Genomic DNA, 23,043 nt, shown 5'->3' with positions numbered 1-23,043 from the left:
TTTTACAAACTGCTTTTTCCTCCTCCCAGTAACTGCCCTTCTCAATATATGAGTATTACAGAACTACCATATGTCCACAATGCAACTGTCCTGGCCAAAAATAACTGGGCCCCAGTCACTGTCTTTTTGGGAAATTTGATATTTGGAACTGAGAAAACCAGAGATGAGAGGGCTCTGAATACCTGCAGCTGAGACCTCTGGAGCCCTGAATCTATCAGTGTAATTGTTCACTGCTTCTCAGCTTCCATGACCTGCCCCAATATCCTTTCAAGAAATCCCCCTTTTGGCTTAAGCCAGGTAGTCGTTTTTTGCTACTTAAAGCCAAAAGTCTTTTAGGAAATATACCTATGGCAAGCAGAGGCACTTAAAATTATTTCTGCCACCTTAAAGTTCAGGTCAAAGTAAATACTAGTCATACTAAACGACCTAGAAAATGTGCACGATAAATGATAAAAACATGTTACCAATTAATTCGCACCACAGAATCTCACTTTTTGTTTTTAAACACAACTTAAAAAATTTTATACCAAACTGTTACCCTTGGTTACTTCCAATGATTTGTCTGATTTTTCTTTTATTTTTACCCTGTCCCACAATTCCCATAATAAGCCATATTTAATTTTTTAATCAGAAAAAAAAAAAAGAATAGTGACAAAACGTAGAGTCAGATGTCCCACAGAGGCCTGACATCCGTGATGGTGATGGTTCTGTGTTGTTCTCCCACTTAAGAAGTGATGTTTAAAGATGAATCAGACTTGCCTTTATTGTCCGAATTATCTCCCACCATCTTAGTCTATTTACAGCTATAAGAGTAGTTACCTAGCTTCAAACCAAAGCAATGTCACTAAGAAGCATTAAGCCCTATAAGAGTACCTGGGTTTGAGTCCAGTGAAAGAGCTGTGTGGTCTTGGGATAGCCACTTACTTTTTCTGAGCCTGAGCTTCTCCTGCTCAACATGGAAAATTACAGTACACTTAGTTCATAAGAGAGCATGGCTCTGAGATAGTGAGACAAACATTAGTTATTGTTAACTACTCTCTCTTTCTGTCCTGCAGCAGCCCTCTTGGCCAGTGTGGCTTTTGGTTGGGCTTTCTGGTCAAGAAATTAGAAGAGGCCACTGGGCATTCCTTGGCTATGGAACCTTCTGGAAACAGGCCCTGATGCTTCAGCTGTCCTTTTCAACTGGCTTTGCACCCTTTCAGTGAAACAAAATTAACTTATACAGCAGTGACTGCTCCAAAAATACAACTCAACTAGTGACTAATACCTTTTTAAAATTGTGGTGAAACATTTATAACATAAAATTTACCATTTTAGGAGCTCCCATCATAATTTAGTGGTAATGAACCCAACTAGGATCCATGAGGATGTGGGTTCAATCCCTGGCCTCACTCAGTGGATTAAGGATCCAGCATTGCTGTGAGCTATGGTATAGGTTGCAGCCATTGCTGGGATCCTGCATTGCTGCAGCTGTGGTATAGACTGGCAGCTGCAGTTCTGATTCAACCTCTAGCCTAGGAACTTCCATGTGCTGCAGGTGTGACCCTAAAAAATTGATTGACTGATTAGTTAATTTTTAATTAAAAAATAAAATTTGATTAATTAATTTTAATTAAAAAATAAAATTTGATTAATTAATTTTTAATTAAAAATTACCATTTTAAGTATACAGTTCAGTAACATTAAGTACATTCACAGTGTTGTTTGACCATCACCACCATCCTTCTCCAGGGCTTTTTCACCTTTCCAAACTGAAACTCTATACCCCTCAAGCACTAACCCCCTCCCCACTAACCTCTGGCAACCACCTTCTGTCTCTGGATCTGACTACTCTAGGCACTTCATATAAGTGAAATAGTACACTATTTGTCTTTTTGTGACTGTCTTACTTAGTGTAATGTCCTCAAGGTTTACAGTGGTCAGACTCCAAATTTTGTATGTTGAATGGTGACAGTACTAGTAAGTAGAGCTTTTGGGAGGTAATTAGGTCACAAGGGTGGGGCCTTCATAAAGGAGATTAGTGCCATTATAAAAGAGATACCACAGAGCTCCCTGGCTCCTTCTACAACATGGAGATACAGTAAGTCAGCCATCCAGAAAAGGACCCCCACCTGACCATGTTGGAAACTTGATCTCAGACATCCAAACTGCAGAGCTGTAAGAAGTCAGGTCTGTTGTTTATAAGCTACCCAATATGTGGTAGTCCATTACAGCAGCAGGAATGGACCAAGACAAGGTTTACTCATGCTGTAGCATGTGTCAGATTTCCTTTTTCTTTTCAGCTCTCTTGAAGTATAATTGACAAATAAAATCATAATATATTTAAAGTATACAACATGATAGTTTGATAGATGTACACATTGTGAAAGAATCCCCACAATCAAGTTAATTAGTATATCCATCAGCTCACATATTCACTTCTCCGTGTGAGAATGCTTAAAATCTACTCTCTTAGCAAATTTCAATTGTACAAGATAGTATTATCAACTATGTAGTCACTATGTTATACGTTAGATCATAAGACCTTAATCATCTTATAACTGCAAGTTTGTTCTCTTTAACCATTATGTCCCCATTTTCCCCACCTTCCCCCCATCACCATTCTACTCTGTTGCTACGAGTTGGGCTTTAAAAAAAAAATTCCACATATAAGTGATATCATGCACAATCAGTCTTTCTCTGCCTGGCATTTCATTTAGCATAATGCCCTCTAGGTTCATCTATGTTGTCACAACTGGCAAGATTTCCTTCCTTTTTAAGGCTAAGATTCCTTTGTATGTATATACCATGTTTTTTTCATCCATTCATCCATCAATGGATACTTGGGTTGCTTCTACCTTCTGCTATGAACATGGGTGTACAAATATCTGTACCTGCTTTCAATTCTTTTAGATACATACACAAAAACAGAATTGTTGAATCATATGCTAATTCTATTTTTAATTTTTTAGGAACTGCCATATAGTTTTTCATAGCAGCTTCATCATTTTACATCACAACCAGCAAAGCAGAGTCTCAGTTTCTCTGCAACCTTGCCAACATTTACTTTCTGCTTTGTTGTTTTTGTTTTCATTTTTAAATAACAGCCATCCCAATAAGTGTGAAGTACTATCTCATTATGGTTTTTATTTGCATTTCCCTGATGATTAGTGGTGTTAAGCATCTTTTCATGTGCTTGTTATCCATTAGTATGTCTTCTTTGGAGAAATGTCTATTCAGGTCCTTTTCCCAGTTTTTAAGAGGGTTGTTTGTTTTTGTTGTTGAGTTGCAGGATTTCTCTCTATATTCTCGATATTACTCCCTCATCACATATATGATTTACAAAATATTTTTTCCATTTTATGGGTTGCCTTAGTAACTGTACAATTTAACCTTACCTGTGTTAATTAAAATAGTAACTATGTCTGCATGTGAGAGACATTGTGCTACTGACTCTTAGCAAAAGGAGCCCTTGACTTTCACACCTTCTCTCTGTGTATTTGACTCTGTGTCAGAACCCTTCCCAATTGCATGGGAATACTTTTTAAATGACTGTACATTTGAAGACTTCTTTTTTATTTATTTATTTATTTATTTTTAATTTTCCCACTGTACAGCAAGGGGGTCAGGTTATCCTTACATGTATACATTGCAATTACTGAAGACTTCTAAAAGGAATTTAACTGGCTATTTCTTCTCAGATAATCTGAAAAGCGAGATCTCAGTCCTAAAGAGGTTTTGAGGTTCTTCCAGTCCAAAAACATGGTATAACTTTCTATTTGTTTGTGTCTTTTTAAAATATCTTTCATCAGTGTCTTACAGTTTTCAGAGTATATGACTTTTGTCTCTTCAGATAGCTTTTGTTTTGTTTTATTTTGTTTATTGTCTTTTTAGGGCCACATCTGTGGCGTATGGAGGTTCCCAGGCAAAGGGTCAAATTGGAGCCACAGCTGCCAGCCACAGCCACAGCAATGCCAGATCTGAGCCATGTCTGTGACCTATACCACAGCTCATGGCAATGCTGGACCCTTAACCCACTGAGCAAGGCCAAGGATCGAACTCGCTTTCTCATGGATCTTAGTTGGGTTCGTTAACCAATGAGCCATGAGGGGAACTCCTCAGGTAGGTTTTTGCTAGGTATTTTATTCTTTTGGATGTAGTAGGTAAATGGGATTGTTTCCTTCATTTCTCTTTCTGAGCTTTTTTTTTTTTTTTTCCTGTCTTTTTAGGACCGCTGTGGCCTACACCACAGCCACAGCAACACTGGATCCAAGCCATGTCTGCAACCTACACCACAGCTCACAGAAACATCAGATCCTTAACCCACTGAATGAGGCCAGGGATCAAACCTGTGTTCACATGGATGCTAGAAGATTCATTTCTGCTGAGCCATGATGGGAACTCCTGAGCTCCTGTTATTAGTATGTAGAAATGCAGTGATCCTGCAATCCTTTTCCTGGGCATATGTCCAGAAAAAAACATAATTCAAAAAGATGCACACAGATGGGATTAAGACAGTGGAATACAAAGACTGGAGCTCACCTTCTCCTATAAAAACAACAGAATTACAACCAAATGCTGAAAACCTTAAACCAAATCGACTGGAAACTTTCAAAAAGATATCTACTCCAGAAGAAAAAGAGGAGGCCACATCAAGACTTAGGAGGGGTAATTGTGTGATATAAGCAACCCCATACCTACCAGGTGGGAAGCCCACAGATTGGAAAGTAACAGTATCACAGAGAATCACCTACAGGAGTGAGAGTTCTGAGCCCCAGGTCAAGTCCCCACACCTGGGGATCTGGTATTGGGAGAAAGAGCCCCCAGAGCATCTGGCATTGAAGGCCAGTGGGCTTGTGCGCAGGTGTTCCAAGGGACTGGGGGAAAATGAGACCCCTTTCTTAAAAAGGTCCACACAAGCTTTCATGGACACTGGGTCCCAGGGCAAAGTAGAGGCTCCAAAGGAATCTGGGTCAGTCCTGACTGGAGTTCTTAGAGTATCTCCTAGGAAAAAAAGGGGTGACTGTAGCTCGTTGTGGGGGAAGGACATAGGAGGCAAAGCTCTTAGGAATATTCACCAGCAAGCCTTTCTCTGGAGGTGGCCATTTTGGGAAAATCTGGCCCCACCCATCAGGGCTGAGAAGCCCCAGGTGAAACAATAATCCAGGTGGAATCATAGCCCTGCACATCAGTAATCAGACTGCCTAAAGACCCTCCAGGTACACAGCCTCATCTAATATCACACAGAGACAAAGCCCCACCCACCAGAGGGATAGGAATCAGTCCCATCTACCAATGGGCAGGTACAGGTCACTCCCATCAGGAAGCCTACAGCAAGCCCCCGTACCAACTTCGGCCATGGGGACAGACATCAGAAGTAAGAGAGGCTACAATTCTATTGTCTGCAAAAAGGACAGCACACCAAAAACCTATAAAAATGAAAAGGCAGAGAACTATAACTCAGATAAGGGAGCAAGAAAACATCCCAGAAAAACAGCTAGGTGATCTGGAGATTATCAGCCTACAGGAAAAAAACTTTAAACTGATGATGCTGAAGATGATGCAAGATACTGTAAATAAACTGGAGGCAAAGATGGATAATTTACAGCAAAGATTGAGCAAAGAAACACAAGATTTAAAACTTAAGCAAGCAGAAACACAAAATACAATAATTAAAATAAAAAATTCATTAGAAGCAGCCAACAGCAGAATACAGGAGCAGGAGAATGAATAAGCAAGGTGGAGGACAGACTATGGAAATCACTCATGCGGAATAGAGAGAAAAAAGATTGAAAGAAGTGAAGAGCATCTCAGAGAAGTCTGGGACAATGTTAAACACACCAACATCCATATTATAGGGGTGTAATAAGGAGAAGAGAGAGAGAAAGGGACCGAAAAAATATTCAAAGAGATAATAGCCAAAAATTTTCCTAACATGGGAAAGGAACCACTCACTCAAATCCAGGAAGCACAATGAGTACCACCATATAAAATAAACCCAAGGAAGAACACCCCGAGACACATATTAATCAAACTGACCAAAATTAAAGACAAAAAGAAAATACTGAAAGCAGCTAAGGAAAAGAAGCAAGTAACATACAAGGGAACCCTGATAAGGTTATCTGCAAATTTTTCAGCAGAAACTCTGCAGGTCAGAAGGGAGTGGCATGATATACTTTACGTGATGAAAAGGATAAAACCTCCAACCAAGATTACTTTACCCAGCAAGGCTCTCATTCAGATTTGAAGGAGAAACCAAAAGCTTTATAGATAAACAAAAGCTAAGAGAATTCAGCAACACTAAACCAGCTTTTTTTTTTTTTTTTTTTTTTTTGCCTTTTCTAGGGCTGCTCCTGTGGTATATGGAGGTTCCCAGGCTAGGGGTCTAATTGGAGCTGTATCCACTGGCCCATGCCAGAGCCACAGCAATGCAGGATCTGAGCTGCGTCTGCGACCTACACCACAGCTCACAGCAATGATGGATCCTTAACCCACTAAGCAAGGTCAGGGATCGAACCAGAAACATCATGGTTCCTAGTCGGATTCATTAACCACTGAGCCATGACGGGAACTCTAACACTAAACCAGCCTTAAAACAAATACAAAAGGAACTCCTCTAGGCAGAAAAGAAAAGGCCACAACTAGAAACAAAACTACCACAAATAACAAGGCTCATCAGGAAAGGCATATATACAGTAAATATAGGAAATCATCTGTGCACAACTAGGCTACCAAAATCAGAAATAGTAAGAAGAGGAGGGTACCAATGCAGGACACTGGAGATGCACTTGCAATTAAGAGATCAACAAATTAAAACAATCTCGTATATAGGAGTTCCCGTCGTGGCACAGCAGAAATGAATCTGACTAGGAACCATGAGGCTGTAGGTTTGATCCCTGGCTTTGCTCAGTGGGTTGAGGATCTGGCTTTGCCATGAGCTGTGGTGTAGGTTGCAGACATGGCTTGGATCTGGCATTGCTGTGGCTCTGGCATAAGCTGAAGCAACAGCTCTGATTAGACCCCTAGCCTGGGAACCTCCATATGCCATGGGTGCGGCCCTAAAATGGCAAAAGACAAAAAAAAAATGCAAAACACACAAACACATGGAGACTAAACAACATGCTACTAAACAACCAATGGATCATTGAATAAAGCAAAGAGGAAATTTAAAAAATACCTAGAAGCAAATGACAACAAAGAGACAACACGCCAAAACCTATGGGATGCAGCAAAAGCCATTCTAAGAGGAAAGTTTATAGCAATACAAGCCTACCTCAGGAAACAAGAAAAAGCTCAAATAAACAAGCTAACTTTACATCTAAAGCAGCTAGAGAGAGAAAAACAGACAAGACCTAAAGTTAGCAGAAGGAAAGAAATCATAAAGATCAGAGCAGAAATCAATGAAATAGAAACAAATAAAACCATGGAAAAGATCAATGAAATGAAAAACTGGTTCTTTGAAAAGATCAACAAAATTGATAAGAACTTAGCCAGACTTATCAAGAAAAAAAGACAGAGGACTCAAATCAATAAAACAGAAATGGAAAAGGAGATGTTACAACAGACATCACAGAAATACAAAGGAAAATACAACCTTCCAAGACTAAACCAAGATGAAATAGAAAAGATGAATGGACCAATCACAAGTACTAAAATTGAAACTATGATTAAAAAACTTCCAACAAACAAAAGTCCAGGACCAAATGGCTTCACAGGAGAATTCTATCAAACATTTAGAGAAAAGCTAACACCTATCCTTCTGAAAATATTCCAAAAAACTGTACAGGAAGGAACACTCCCAAACTCATTCTAGGAGGCCACCATCACCCTGATACCAAAACCAGACAAAGACACCATAAAAAAAGAAAATTACAGACCAATTTCACTGATGAACATCAATGCAAAAATCCTCAACAAACCACATCCAACAATTCATTAAAAAAGGATTTTACATCATGATCAAGTGGGATTCATCCCAGAGATGCAAGGATTCTTCAATACCTGCAAATCAATTGTATGATACACCACATTAACAAACTGAAGATTAAAAACCATATGATCCTCTCAATAGATGCAGAAAAAGCCTTTGACAAAATCCAACACCGATTTCTGATTTAAAAAAAAAAAAAACCCTTCAGAAAGTGGGCATAGAGGGAGCCTACCTCAACATAATAAAGGCCATATATGACAAACCCAGAGCTAACGTCATTCTCAGAAGTGAAAAGCTGAAAGAATTCCCACTGGGATAAGGAACAAGACAAGGATGTCCACTCTCACCACTAGTATTCAACATAGTTTTGGAAGTCCTAGCCACAACAATCAGAGAAGAAAAAGAAATAAAAGGAAGCCAAATTGGAAAGGAAGAAGTAAAACTATCACTGTTTGCAGATGACATGATACTATACCTAGAGAATCCTAAAGACTCTACCAGAAAACTGTTAGAGCTCATCCACGAATTTGGCAAAGTTGCAAGATACAAAATTAACACACAGAAAGTGACTGCATTTCTATATACTAACAATGAAAGATCAGAAAGAGAAATTAGGGAAGCAATCCCATTTACCATCACATCCAAAAGAATAAAATACTTAGGAATAAACCTACCTAAAGAGACAAAAGACCTGTCCTCTGAAAACTATAAAATGCTGATGAAAGAAATAAAGATACAAACAGATGGAAGAGTCAATATTATCAAAATGACCATACTACCCAAGGCAATCTACAGATTCAATATAATCCCTATCAAATTACCAAGAACATTTTTCACAGAACTCGAACAAAATATTTTAAAGTTTGTTTGGAAGCACAAAAGACCCAGAATAGACAAAGACATCCTGAAAAAGAAAAATAGAGCTGGAAGAATCAGGCTCCTGGACTTCAGACTGTACTACAAAGGAACAATCATCAAAACCATATGGTACTGGCACAAAGACAGAAATATAGATCAGTGGAACAGCATAGAAAGCCCAGAATTAAACCCACGCACCTACAGCCTATGGCAAAGGAGGCAAGAATATACAATGGCAAAAAGACAGCTTGTTCAATAAGTGGTGCTGAGAAAACTGGACTGCCACATGGAAAAATATGAAATTAGAACACTCTCTAACACCATACACAAAAATAAACACAAAATGGATTAAAGACCTAGATATAAGACCAGATACTATAAAACTCTTGGAGGAAAATGTAGGCCAAACACTCTCTGACATAAACCACAGCAACATCTTCTCAGATCCACCTCTTAGAGTAATGACAATAAAAACAAAAATAAACAAATGGGGCCTAATCAAACTTCAAAGTTTCTGCACAGCAAAGGAAACCCTAAACAACACAAAAAGACAACCCACAGAATGGGAGAAAATCTTTGCAAATGAATCGACTGACAAGGGATTCATCTCCAAAATTTAGAAACAACTTCTGCAGCTCCATACCAAAAAAACAAACAACCCCATCAAAAAATGGGCAGAAGATCTAAACAGATGATTCTCCAAAGAAGACATACAGATGGCCCCAAAACACATGAAAAGATGTTCAACATCACTCAGTATTAGAGAAATGCAAATCAAAACCACTCTGAGGGACCACCTTATACCAGCCAGACAGGCCATCATCAAAAAGTCTACAAACAGTAAGTGCTGGAGAGGGTGTGGAGAAAAAGGAACCCTATTACACTGTTGGTGGGAATGTAATTGGTGCAACCACTGTGGAAAACAGTATGGAGATTCCTCAGAAAACTCAAAATAGAATTACCATTTGATCCAGCCACCCCACTCCTGAGCATCTATCCAGAGAAAACCATGACTTGCAAAGACACAGTACTCCAATGTTCATTGCAGCAGTCTATACAATAGTCAAGACATGGAAACAACCTAAATGTCCATCGACAGAGGAGTGTATAAAGAAGTAGTGGTACGTATACACAATGGAATACTACTCATCCATTAAAAGGAAAGTAATAATGGCATTTTTAGCAACATGGATGGACCTAGAAATTATCATGCTAAGTGAAGTCAGTCAGTGAGATACCAATATCATATGCTATCAATTACATGTGGAATCTAAAGAAAGGACACAATGAAATTCTTTGCAGAACAGATACTGACTCACAGATTTGAAAACTTAGGTTTTCCAAATGAGAAAGGTTGTGGGGTGGGGAGATACACTGGGTGTTTGGGATTGAAACACTGTAAAATTGGGTTGTGATGATTGTTGAAAAACTATAAATGTAATAAAACTCATTTAGTAATTAAAAAAAGAAAAGAAAGCCAAAAAAAGTAGGAAAAACACTCCAAAAAATTCATTGAGTAAATAAAAATAAATAAATAAATAAACACAATCAATAATAATAATAAAAAGATACACACACCCCAATGTTCTTTGCAGTACTTTCACAGTAGCCAAGACAGCTAAGCAACTTAAGTGTCCACTGACAGATAAATGGATAAAGAAGATTGGTACGTATATACAATGGAATAATACTCAGCCATAAAAGGAATGAAATAATGCCATTTGCAGAAATATGGATGGACATAGAATTATCATACTAAGTGAAGTAAGCCAGACAGGAGAAAGATAAATACATGATATTGATCATATGTGGAATCTAAAATACGACACAAATGAACATATCTACAAAACACAAACAGATTCACAGACACAGAAAACAAATTAATGGTTACCAAAGGGAGGAGAAGATAGGGATAAATTAGGAGCTTGAGATTAACATATACACACTAGTATATATAAATAGATAACAAACAAGGACCTACTATATAGCACAGGGAACAAACTCTACTCAGTATCTTATAATAACCTATAAATAGAAGAGAATATAAAAAAAAAGTATGTATATCTGAACCACTTTGCTGTACTCCTGAAACTAACACAACATTGTAAATCAATGATATTGAATAAAATTTTTTAAAAAAACAGGTTGCGAGGAACTGGGAGCAGGGCAGCTTGAAATTGGCAGAGGTAGTCACTGCTCACAGGCTCACATAACACACCACATGAAACTGGGCACTACAAGTGGGAGAGGAAGTCCTTCCATTTACAGCAGTACCTGTTGAGGATTTGACTGCTATGTTTTGTTCTAACTGTTCTCAGCAGCTGATAAGGACATAAGCCTTGACCCTGAGATCCCAGACCCTTTCTGGGGTCTTCACATTCTTTCCTGACCAATGAACACTGAAACTTGTTTTATCCAACCATGTACATTCCATCTTAGCAAGCGCTCATTTTCAATTCTTAGCATGACCACTATGAACTAGGACTCTAAAACTGCTGATGTTTTTTCTTCTTACTACTCTTCTCAATAAATGTCTTCATTAGGGAAATGTTTCCTTGCCTGACGAGTTAATAGACCCGGCCCCTTATCCCCACACTGGGGTCTTTACTTTGTGTGCTGTGTGGGCTGCAGTTCCTCTCCTCACTCCATGGCCTCACAAGTCAATACAGAGCCCGCACACCATTTGCTGAACAGTGACTCCCAGAGACACACACACTTCTCCGCCAACCAATCACATTCCTACATTCCTCAAGAAATTTAGGTAAATGCCAGCCTGTTTTCAAACAAAGGGATTTTTTTTTTTTTTTTTTTTTGGCCATACCCCAGCATATGGAAGTTCCTGGGCCAGGGACTGAATCTAAGATGCAGCTGCAACCTACACCACAGCTGGGGCAATGCAGGATCCTTAACCCACTGCACAACAACAGGAACTCCAAGACATCTTAATTTAGCGTGCAGATATTTGACCTTTACAGAATACTTTCCCTCCTAATGTTCACATTTCTTACAAACCTCATGCACAGGCCTTTATGTGAATATTCAGCTGCATCCTGGACCTGCTTTGCATCTAATGGTTGCTAACATACATACATAAGTATGCATGTGTCTCTGCAGAACTGCCTTTAATGTCCTGTTGAAGCCAAAGAATAAAAATTTCAAGATAGTGAATTAAATTTACAGAATCAGGGCTCAGGAGAAATAACATTACAAACAGGAAATTAGTCCAATTACAATATTCTCTGAATTATGATCTCTACTTCCTTGCTGCTTTACCTAGTACTCATCACCCAATCAGCCTGCTTACTCTCTACAGCAGCAGTTCCGAAAAACCCTAGTCAGGGCTTTCTTCCCCCATGGAATGGAATGGGCCTGGTAAATAAGCCCCTTATAATCAGTTAAAAAAAAATGAATCTGAAGCCAGGACCCCAAAAGGAAGAGTACTCATCACCTGCTCACTAACAGCTTCTATCTTCCTTCAAAGACTGCCCTCCCCAACAACCGCCCAAGGGATGGCCATCAGGAATGAGGCTAACCCACCATGAACCACTGCCTCCTAGCTGTCCTGGAGCCTGGTGTGGACAAATCGTGTTCTGGGTGCTTTATGTTTAGCCTGGCTGATTCTATTACCAACTATAAGTATATGTAAGACAATAAATACAGGAAGAAGAGTAAGACCATGATCTGGAGGTCTCTCAAACCAGCAGTCTGCCCTGGCTCCTTGGGATAAATTATGTCCTGTGGTTTTGAACTAAATGTCCCCTCCATATTTCCTATGGATTTCTGTCCTTCAGAGTTGAAAACCAAACCCTGCCCCATCAGCTCCACTTACTGGGTTTACCCTGATGTACAATTCATTCCTCCTTTGGTATCAGAGGCAAGTTTCCACCTAGACACAAAGGAGGCATCCTTAGTGGGACAGGGAAGATTTTTTCTTCTTTTCATGATGAGGATGCTTATGCCAGTGAGGGGGTGGGTTTTATATTTTAGTGACATGAGTTCTAGTGTATGTCTCAGAACAAATACATTTTTTGTTTTATTTTTGTTTAAAAAATCATAATGAGTGGTAACTAGGCTTATCATGGTGATCATTTTGAAGTGTATAGAAATATCAAATCATTATGCGGTGTACAAGGAATTAACAGAGTGTTGCAGGTAAATTATACTTTAAAAGCAAACAAGCTAAACTCATTAAAAAGATCAGATTTGTGGTTACAAGAGGCGGGGGGGGCAGGGGTGGTCAAAGGTACAAACTTCCAGTTATAAGATAAATAAGTACAAGGGATGAAATGTACAACATGATAAATATAATTAACACTGCTGTATGTTCTATATGGACGTTAAGACAGTAGATCCTAAGAGTTCTCATCACAAGGAAACAATTTTTTTTTCTATTTCTTTAATTTTGTATCTATATGAGATGATAGATGTCCATTAAACTTATTGTGGTAATCATTTCATGATTGATATGTCAAATCATTATGCTGTATACCTTAAACATAATCAGTGCTATATGTCAATTATATATCTCAATAAAACTGGAAGAAAAAATGAATTGTGAAAGAATAATCTTAAAAAATTAAAGAAAGAATAGCATAAAGTAAACTTAAAACAAAAAGGTGGAAAGATATACTTAAGATAAAGGTGAACTAAATGAATTAGAAAACCCCAAATCAAGTAGATTTGAATAATAAAACTAAACCTGGTTCTTTCAAAAAAGGACTAAAACAAACAAACCTCTGGCAAATCTGATTTTAAAAGATTGCACAAACAAATTAGAAAAGGATTTCCTGTCGGGGCTCCATTGTTAACAAACCCAACTAGTATTCATGAGGCTGTGGGTTGGATCCCTGATCTTGCTCAGTGGGTTAAGGATCCAGCATTGCCCTGAGCTGTGGTGTAGGTTGCAGACACAGCTCGGATCCCGCGTTACTGTGTCTGTGGCGTAGGCCAGAGGCTACAGCTCCAATTCGACCTCTAGCCTGAGAACCCCCATATGCCATAGGTGCAGTCCTAAAAAAGACAAAAAATAAAGGAAAAAATAAAAGAAATATGAAAGAGAGCATAATCACATACACACAGGCACAGGATATTTGAAATTTAGATGAGAATATGGCCCACATCATGTGATAAATTTGAAAAAAAAATGTAGATAAAATGCCAAATATGGGGGTAAAATTATCTAAAGCATTTTACGAAAGGACAGAAAATTTGAAAAGACCAATAAAATGGAAGGTTTGACAATGGAGGTAAAAATCTAACAGGCTCAGACAATTGTTTGGGCTAGTTCCAAAGACTTTCCAAATAGCAGGTAATTCCAATATTATTTAAATTGCCACAGAGCACAGAAAATATGGAAAGGTTCTGAAGTCATTCTTATGAGGCTAACCTATTCCCCAAACCAAAACTACATAAGTATAGTTCAAGAAAGAAAACTCATTTATAGTAAGGATGTAAGAATTCGAGATAAAATATAAGTTGTATATAACTGCTATCTATGATGATCTGACAATTAAGAAGGGTTTATAGCAGGAATTCAATAATTGTCCCCTATCATGAAATGTATTAATGCACTTCTCTAAGATAAAAAACTAAAGGGAAAATATCACATGAACATCATGACATATTAAAATAGCGGCAAAGAGCAAAGTTTCTAGACTCTGGCAGCCTTGGCCTAAAGTTCCATCTTGACACCTATTAGCTGTGTGACCTTGGGCAAGTTACTTAATTTAAATTTCCCTTCCTCATTTGTAAAATGAGAGTTTTTAATGGAGATTAAATGAGATAATCCCAGTAAAAGCTTTGAATAAATTAAAATTATGATGAGAACATTTTTAAAGGAGAGAGAAATGACTGTCATCCTTAGTATGATTTTCATTTTCCCTTTCTATTATTTCCTTTTGATACTGTTTTCCAGACATTTTGAAGACCATTGTCACTGTGAACCTTTGTTTTCCTAATGATCTTGTTTCTCTTTTCGGTCATGACAAACCTCTTCCTTTGCCTTTTGCATGAACACTAGATTGCTAAAAATTAAGATCTAGTCCTAAATCAGTTAAGTGAATAAATGCCTGGGTGAGAATTAGGGGAGGAACAATAGTAAAAGCCACTCAAAGAGTTCTCCAGGGACTAATTCTGGAGTCAAAGTAGAAAAGTGTGATGAGAGTTTTGGAAAGGGTGTAATCCAGGGAGTTGCTGACAAAGTACATGGTATCCTTGTCCTTTTATGTGCCCCTGCTCTGTTTGAGTATTTTCTGTGTTCTAGGCCCTGTGGATTCAGCCCTCAAACAATTAATAGAAAGGCCCCTCAGGAAGACATGAATTTGACTTTATCCATCTCTTTCAAATGCCGACCCAACTTTTGCATCTTTACTGTGGCTCCTCCTTTATTACCAGAAACCTCATGTTGATATCTCTCTATGATCTGGAACAATGTACTAACCAGTAGAAAGACAATGAGATCAATTACCATAGGTAGGACATTAGCCTGAATACACCTGTTTGTATCTGCAGTGGCAAATAGCTATATTAGTTTATCAGCATTCACACCTCATTGACCTTCCACTTGATGGTCAATGTCAAAAGATAGCTGTGGCCACACAAAATAAAGTTCTTTCTTTTAGCATTCCAAGTGGTTCACTGAATTTTTTTCTTGGATTATGAGTTTAGTAAAACTCTATGAATCTGTGAAATTCAAATTGTGAACATTCTAAAACCTGATTCAACAGTTATATATTAATAATATCCAAAAAACTGGTAATCAAGCAACTTGAATAGTGGCTGAACATGAAAATACACATAAGTTGAGAGACGAAAAGAGGAGATAAAGAAGGAAAAACTGGAATAGAAAGAGGAAGAATAAATATTTGCGAAGTATGGTGGGAATTGGAGGTTTTAGGGAACATGAGTCACCCTCAAGTTTCCACAAATCTGTCCATTGCACGGTCTGCCATGTCTGCATCTCATACCAACACACCTGTAAGGAATAATATCCAGATCCTACTACAGATACTTTCTCTTGAATGTATACATTAGTCATGAACAGAATCTCACTGCAGAGAAAAAATAGTCTTTTACCATTTAATACACAATAGGAAAATACAGACTGACAAATTCACAAAGATTTTTTAAAAATAAATATTAACAAAAAAATAGATACCAAGTTGGGAGGGAGGAATCAACCAGTACAGCTCTTCTGCAGAACAGTCTAGTCTTAGTGACTCATATCTAAAGCCTTCAAAATATTATACTGTTTGACCTAGTGACAGACTTTGAAGACATTATGCTAAGTGAAATAAACCAGGCACAGGAGGACAAATAATACATAATTCCATCTATGTCAATACACATAGTAGTCATATTCACAGAGACAGAAAGTAGGGTGGTGGTTGCCAGGGGCTGGGGAATGAGAGAATGAGTTTTTTTTTTTAATTTAATTTAATTTAATTATTTATTTATTTTGCTTTTTAGGGCCACACCTGTGGCATATGGAAGTTCCCAGGCTGGGGTCAAATTGAAGCTACAGCTGCCATCCTGCACCACAGCCATAGCAATGTGGGCTCTGAGCCATGTCTGTGACCTACACCACAGCTCATGGCAACACCAGATCCTTAACCCACTGAGCAGGGCCAAGGATCAAACCTGCATCCTTGTGGATCTTAGTTGAGTTCGTTTCCACTGAGCCACAACAGGAATGCCCCAAGGAGTCATTATTTTAAATGAGAACAGAGTTTCAATTTGAGACAATGACAAAGTTCTGGAGGTGGATGGTAGTGGTAAGGGTCATACAACAATGTAAACGTACTTTATGCCATTGAACCGTACATTTAAAAACGATTAAAATGGTAAATTTTATATTATGCATATTTTACCATAATTTTAAAATGCTTGTGAATGTTTAGCAACAGGAAAATGGTCAACATGGGAGAAACAGATCCAAAGATTTTTCAGATTTTCCACAAGAATCACTATACACTCATGTATGGAAGAAAAGATCAGAAAAGTATTTTGAAGCACAAAATGTTAGTAGATATCATCTCCAGGTTAGATTACGAGTGATTTTCTTTTTCATGCTTATCTGTATTTTCCAAATGTCATAAGTGAACACACAGTATTTTTAAAGATAGAAAGTAAAATAAAATTTAAAAGCCTACTGCCTACATCTCTATTCTCTTACTCTGCTTTATTATTACAGTCATGGCACATATTACTACCTGATAGTATATCTTATATTTATTTGTTTTCTTGCCATAGCCTCGTTCCCCAGCTAGAATGGCAGTTCCATGAGGTCAGAGGCTTCTGTGTCCTTAATTCTAGGGGAGTTTCAGGCCCTTAATGAGCACTCCATAGTGTTAGAGTGAAGGAGAATGAGTTAATGAATGAGTGGATGAGGGAATGAACAGAAAATCACATCATCAGGTAAGGACACTGACACTCCTTTTTCCTGTGCCCCCAGTCTAGGCACCTGGGGTTGCAACCCTCTTTCTCCCAATTCTAACCTGCTCAGGACTGGAGGAGGTATTTTCTTTAGATTAAAGATCGTCAGAATGAACTAAACCTGAAATGTGTTCCAAGTAGGGCTAAGAGAGTAGGAAGTAGTCTAGAAACTCTGTCGCTTAGATATTGGAAGGGCTTGAGCATGAGGAGAACTGGGCTTGTAGTGGGGTAAGAAGATTTAAAAGGGAGGGAAAATGAAGCCATTTTCAAATCCTGGAAGATAGTCAGGTAGAGTCATGCATTTATTCCATACATATCCACTGAGCTTTTCCAGGTGCCAAGAACTGAGGCACCAAGAATACGGAGAAAAAAAAGAATTCTATTTCATCTGTTTGACTCCTGAGAGAATACCAAGGATGGGTAAGAAATTTGGAAAGACAGATCTGAAGCATTATAAACAAGAGAGTCCACAACAGCATTTCTTAAAGTTCATTTCATGGGACCCTAGAGATACATGGGGTGTTTATTAACATCACATGAAAAAAAAAAAAGGATTCTTGGGCCAAATTCATTTAGAAAATCTTGAGGTAAAGTTAGTATTTTTAAAACTATGGCACAGGAGTTCCCAATGTGGCTCAGTGGGTTAAGAACCCGACTAGTACCCATGCGGACACAGGTTGATCCCTGGCCTTGCTCAATGCCTCCCACATTGCTGTGGTTGTGGTGTAGGCCCACAGCTGTAGCTCAGATTGGACTCCTAGTCTGGGAACTTCCATATGCCCATAGGTGAGGCCCTACAAACACAAAATAAAAACCACTGCACAGGATGTCTCAGGGTCTTTAGCACACCATTATAAAAACTGTGACACTTGTAGAGAGCATCAAACCTTTAGGTCATGTGTACACTTTCTCTGGGCCTTGAATTCCATGGGATGAGCATTAGGAAAAGTTAACCTCTCTTCATAATGGGAACATCCCCCTAGGAAACAGTGGCCTGCAACTATGGAGGCAGATGGGCACTGCGGCTTGCCCCTGAGACCCACACTGGCACCACATCCCACAGATGCCCATCCTCATTCTGAATCACTTATATCGATCCAGGGCTCTCGCCTCACAGTTTTCCCAGTTACCAGCATCAGCAGTCAATTAGCCCCCTTCCCCCTCTTGCTTTGAACTTGGCCTCAATGAACCATGCCTTGTGCTTCCTGCTCCTGACTTGTGCTCTACGTAATGATTCTGGTTCTTTCACTAAGCTGCCTGGAGCCACCCTGGGTAAGTCTCCCCCTGGTTCAGCTCTTCCATTCAGTTCATTGTAGGTAGAGGAGGTAGACCCTGACAAGGAGTTAAGCAGCTTCTCTTGTCAGGGATCCTACAGATGGGGAAAGAGTAGGCTTCCTGATGTGGAAAGTTCTTCCCTGTTCTTATTTTCAGCTATTTCTTCAACAGGTATGAGATCGTATTAAGTCCTATTTCTAAACATAATATTAAATACTTTTAGTATCTGGGGTACGAGCTATCTCTATGACTGCATCATCTGAGTCCACATATGCAACGCAGATGCTCAGTCGCACAATGGGGAAATCCTTCACATGATAAGGCAAAGTCGCTCATCTAAGGTCACTGGTTGTGTTCTACCCTCCAGCCATATGAACAAAAACCAATGGTGCCTTCGAAACCTTGTATGAAACTCCTGCAGGGAGAAGCTCTTGTGACTACAGTCCTCGAGTTTGTCCTCTTTTTGTTCTCTTACCTTGTAACTTGGGTTCTCATTCCAAAATCCAGTGACCTCATTGATTGCAGCACTTCAATACAGCCCATGTACTGGAATAAAAAAAAAAAAAAAAAAACAAGTAGGGAAAAAATAAAAATAAAGATAGCTCTTAGCTTCAGAGTGATTTCCTAGGAAACACCTTAAATTAGCTCCTGATATCAAATTTCATTTGCACACTCAGCCCACCATTGATGTTTCTGACCATTAGGGAACCCACGCTTCAAGCTTCAATTCAGTTACAAAACATCAGCTAAATCCAAACTATGAGATCAGGAATACAACTGTCCTCCCACCAGGAATACAGCTGACAAAAGTGAGCTTAGTGCTTAAAAGCTTGGGCTCTGGAGCCAGAATATGAATCCTGGCTCTGTCAGTTATTAGTTATGGAACCTCAGCAAGTTACTCGACTTCTCTGTATCTCAGTTTTGTCACTTGCAGCATAGGGATGTAATTAGAATTTTATAGAGTTAAATTACTTTCTATAGGTGTCCTAAGAGCAGTGCCGGGTACATACATTGCTCAAATATTAGAGGAAGCAAAAGTAAATGTGAGACATAATATAGGAACATCAAATCTTCCAGGGAGATAAAATTAGCATATAAATGCAAATAATACAGGATTTAGTAATATCAGAAGATCTTACTTTTTTTTTCAAGATCATTTATTAAGAGGATTCAAGAAAAAAGGGGGGAGGGCAAGTCCTATACTGGGAATGAATAAATTCAGCTTGAACATGGAGTACTGGAAAAGGCACTGTGATTTATAATGCAAAAAGGTGTGTATCTAATGTGGCAGCCATGGGAGCCGTGTCAGGCTGCTGGAAAGGGAGCAATGGGATTGGTCTGTGTTTGAAGAGCCTTACGTCAACAGCAGAATGAAGGTGGCTTAATAGTGAGGGAATAAGTGAGAATGCTCTTGTCAAGAGGGAAGTCATGATAGCTCATACCGAGAAGGGGTAGTGGTGGTAGGAAGCAGGGGACGGGTTCAAGTGACATCACGGAAATAGATACTACACGATTCAGCTGTTGATTTGATCTAGAGAATAAGAAGGATGAGTCAAGGATGACTCAGACATTTCCAGCCAGGGTAGCAGAGGGAATAGTGATTTCATTAGCAGAAACAGGAAAGCCAGGACAGGGGGAGATGAGTTGGTTTGGGATCCGCCAACTGAAAGACTTTGGTGGGGTATCAGAAAATAACAAGCTGCCAGTTGAAAAGTGGATTCTGGAATTGTGAAGGGGCATTAAACCTAGGGATGCAGACTTAGTAGGTTTCTGTGTAGCTTTGCCAGGGGAGGCAGTGGGAGTAATCCTCTTAGCTAAGCCTCAGTTGATGAGGGAGAACATTTCTCAGAGAATGAGCTCTGAAATGTTATGAGAGCCAAGTGTACTGATGGAAAGTGATCTGTTGGCGCCTTGGAAATGATAGGCTTCCTGTTCAGCTTTCCCCTGGAAGCCCTCCAGCCTCCCTCGGCTTGGAAATGGCAAAGGCACTGTGTAGAGATGACAGGAGCTGAGGGGTTCCTCCCTGGGTGCTTCTTATAGTATTTCTCAGCGAATTCTGTAGATTCTGCATCCTCAGAACAGGTGAGTGCACCAAGGTTGCCTGGAGAATGGTGTGGGGCAGAGTGTGCTGGCTGGGACAATTGCCTGGCAGGTTTCAGGTGGGTTCCTCCTCATCACATTCCTCCTGGGGGCCCTAGTCTTGACAAGCAACAATTTTTTTTGAATATTTCATTCTGTCCCAATCTCATTTAACATCCCAAGGACCGAGTACCTCAAAGAAGTAAGTGATGTCTACAGACTTTTGTTCAATAAACCCTAAGACTTATTAGGAATGGAAAGCTAGATGCAGGCGGTGTGATAGTAAGCCCATCTCAAAACTGTCATAAAAAGAGGTCCCAAGGGTCCAAGCTCCATGTTGAGGGTAGATTTTTTTTTTATTCTTTTTTTTTTGGCCACACCCACAGCATGTAGAAGTTCCTGAACCAGGGATCGAACCTGCACCACCACAGCAGTGACAACACAGTCTTCTTAATTGGTAGGCCAACAAGGAACTCTGAGGTGGACTGAAAAGAAAGTTTTCCCCTCCTCACTGGCTGCTTGGCTTTACTTGCCTTTCAGGGTCTCCTTCCATTCCAGAACTTAGCTCCTGCTCTCCGATTTCCTGCACCCCTCACGCTGGAAAGAATGGACTCCCCACCTAGGTTGAGGAAGAGATATGGACTATTCCTCCCATTTCCCCTCCCACCCCCATTGCCAGGAAGTTTTGTTGGTGCAGAGATGGGCATCATCTTTTCCTTCAGCTACAAATCTTCTATTTAAGACCAGAAGATACAGCCTATCCAGGTAGAGTTTTTGAAAATATGACCAAGAACCTCCAGTTTTCATAGTCAGCCAGAGTGATTTTTCAAAAATGAATATCAGGCCATGTTCCTCATTGCTTTAAACCCTCCACATTTATCATCAGAACAAACTCATTACCATAAACACCTAAGCCCTGTGTTTTCTGGCCCTTGTTTACCTCTCCAGCTCTGTGTCACTCTCCCCTCTTGCATTTTGCTGCCACGATGGCCTTCCTTCTCCCCCATAATACACCCAACTATTTCCAAACCCAGGGCCTTTGCACTTGCTGTTCCTGTTCCAACACTGCCAGCTCTGCCTAGCTCTACCCCCATTGCTCTGCAGGACTGACTCCTTTTGGTCCTTCAGGTTTTCATTCAAATGTCACTGCCTCAGAGGCCCCTCCTATCACTCCTCATCACAGCCTCCCACTTGTCACCTTCATGCCATAGACTGATTATCAGGTTTGCTTGTTAATTCGTTTATTACTTGTCTTCATTCCCTGGGCTGTAAGCACTGTAAGAGTAAGACAATGATCACAACTGTATTTCCAACACCTGCCCAGTGCCTGGACCACAGCAAACACTCAGCAAATACTGGATGAAAGAGTGAAGAAAGCTTCTACTGTTCAGCTCTGACAGTGCCTTTAAAATTAGCAGAGGGAGGTGAAGGTCTGAGGGTTCTATCCATCCCAGGGGATGGGTCAGGAGTGCAGGAGAACTGAGGACTCAGGAAGAGACTCAGAAAAACCTTGGGACAGGATGGAATCCACAAGTCAGGAAGGTTTCTGGATGTCTTTGTTGTTTCCTCCATGTTTGTTATTTTTATCACTCCCCCATCTGAGAAACTGGCAACACACAACCCAATCAAGCGGGTTTGTATGAAGGGGAAGGGAGGGAGAATGTGCCAGACTCCTCAGGTGTTCCTGGGGTTGGGGTGAGGCTGGGGAGTGCCCTGAGACAAAGTCAATGGTGGGGACTTTCACAGGAGAGGAGAGGAAAGGAGGCTGCGTGTCTGATCAGGAGGGGAAAAGAGGGGGAAAAAATAATCAGATAGGACAGAGATGCCCCTAGGCTCAACAGCCTTGTGAGGGAGAGTGTCAAAGGGGCAGTTCTCAGCACAATGAAGGGAATCACCAATGGTGGGATTCTGGTTCTCAAGGAGTGAAACATGGGAGAGCAAGACCAGGAGAGAGGTAATCTTCCAAGATTTTGTTCTTAATCACACTTCTGGCGGTAACTACCTCACCCCTTCCTTCTAAGGCAGCCTGGGACATGCTTCCCATCCGCTCCCCTTCCCTGAAACCTCTGTTTAGCTTTACACACTTGTCTGTCAGTGGAGGCACTCCTTCCAGCAGCCTTCCTGTGGCAAACTGAAAGCTCTAGAGAAACCATGAGTCACGGACGGAAGTGACAATGAGCCCATACCCTGTCCACCCTGGGCAATGTGAAGGGAGAAAATCCCATGCCTGATTTTTTCCACAACAGCCCTGGAGCCCAGGTACAGCTGTGGCCTTCCCACTGACTCCTTTTACTCCAGCCCATCCCACTCAGAAACCAGTGCTGTGAAGGAGCAGGAAGGGGTAGAGCCTAAAATGCATCTATCCAGGTTTTGCTGAGGTACTTGCAGACTGCACAAGCCAAGGGGGCTGAATGTCCAGGCCTGAGGGAGGACTGAATTTAGCTTGTTGATTTCAGCATAAACAGAGGATGATAATACCTCTCATTCAT

At 40.0% G+C, this 23,043-nt stretch overlaps 1 protein-coding gene across 2 annotated transcripts in view; it reads right to left on the bottom strand.

The window, feature by feature from the left end:
- Positions 1 to 23,043, bottom strand: part of SHC4 (SHC adaptor protein 4) — a 148,680-nt gene that overhangs the window by 81,048 nt on the left and 44,589 nt on the right. For both annotated transcript variants that reach the window (XM_013993029.2, XM_003121520.4), the window contains exon 2: positions 18,951 to 19,021. In XM_013993029.2, coding sequence (XP_013848483.1) covers positions 18,951 to 19,021 — 71 coding nt within the window. The remainder of the gene's footprint in view (positions 1 to 18,950; positions 19,022 to 23,043) is intronic.

The sequence above is a fragment of the Sus scrofa genome, chromosome 1 (genome assembly GCF_000003025.6).
Source record: "Sus scrofa isolate TJ Tabasco breed Duroc chromosome 1, Sscrofa11.1, whole genome shotgun sequence".
NCBI lineage: Eukaryota > Metazoa > Chordata > Mammalia > Artiodactyla > Suidae > Sus > Sus scrofa.
This window is presented reverse-complemented; position numbering and strand designations above follow the sequence as displayed.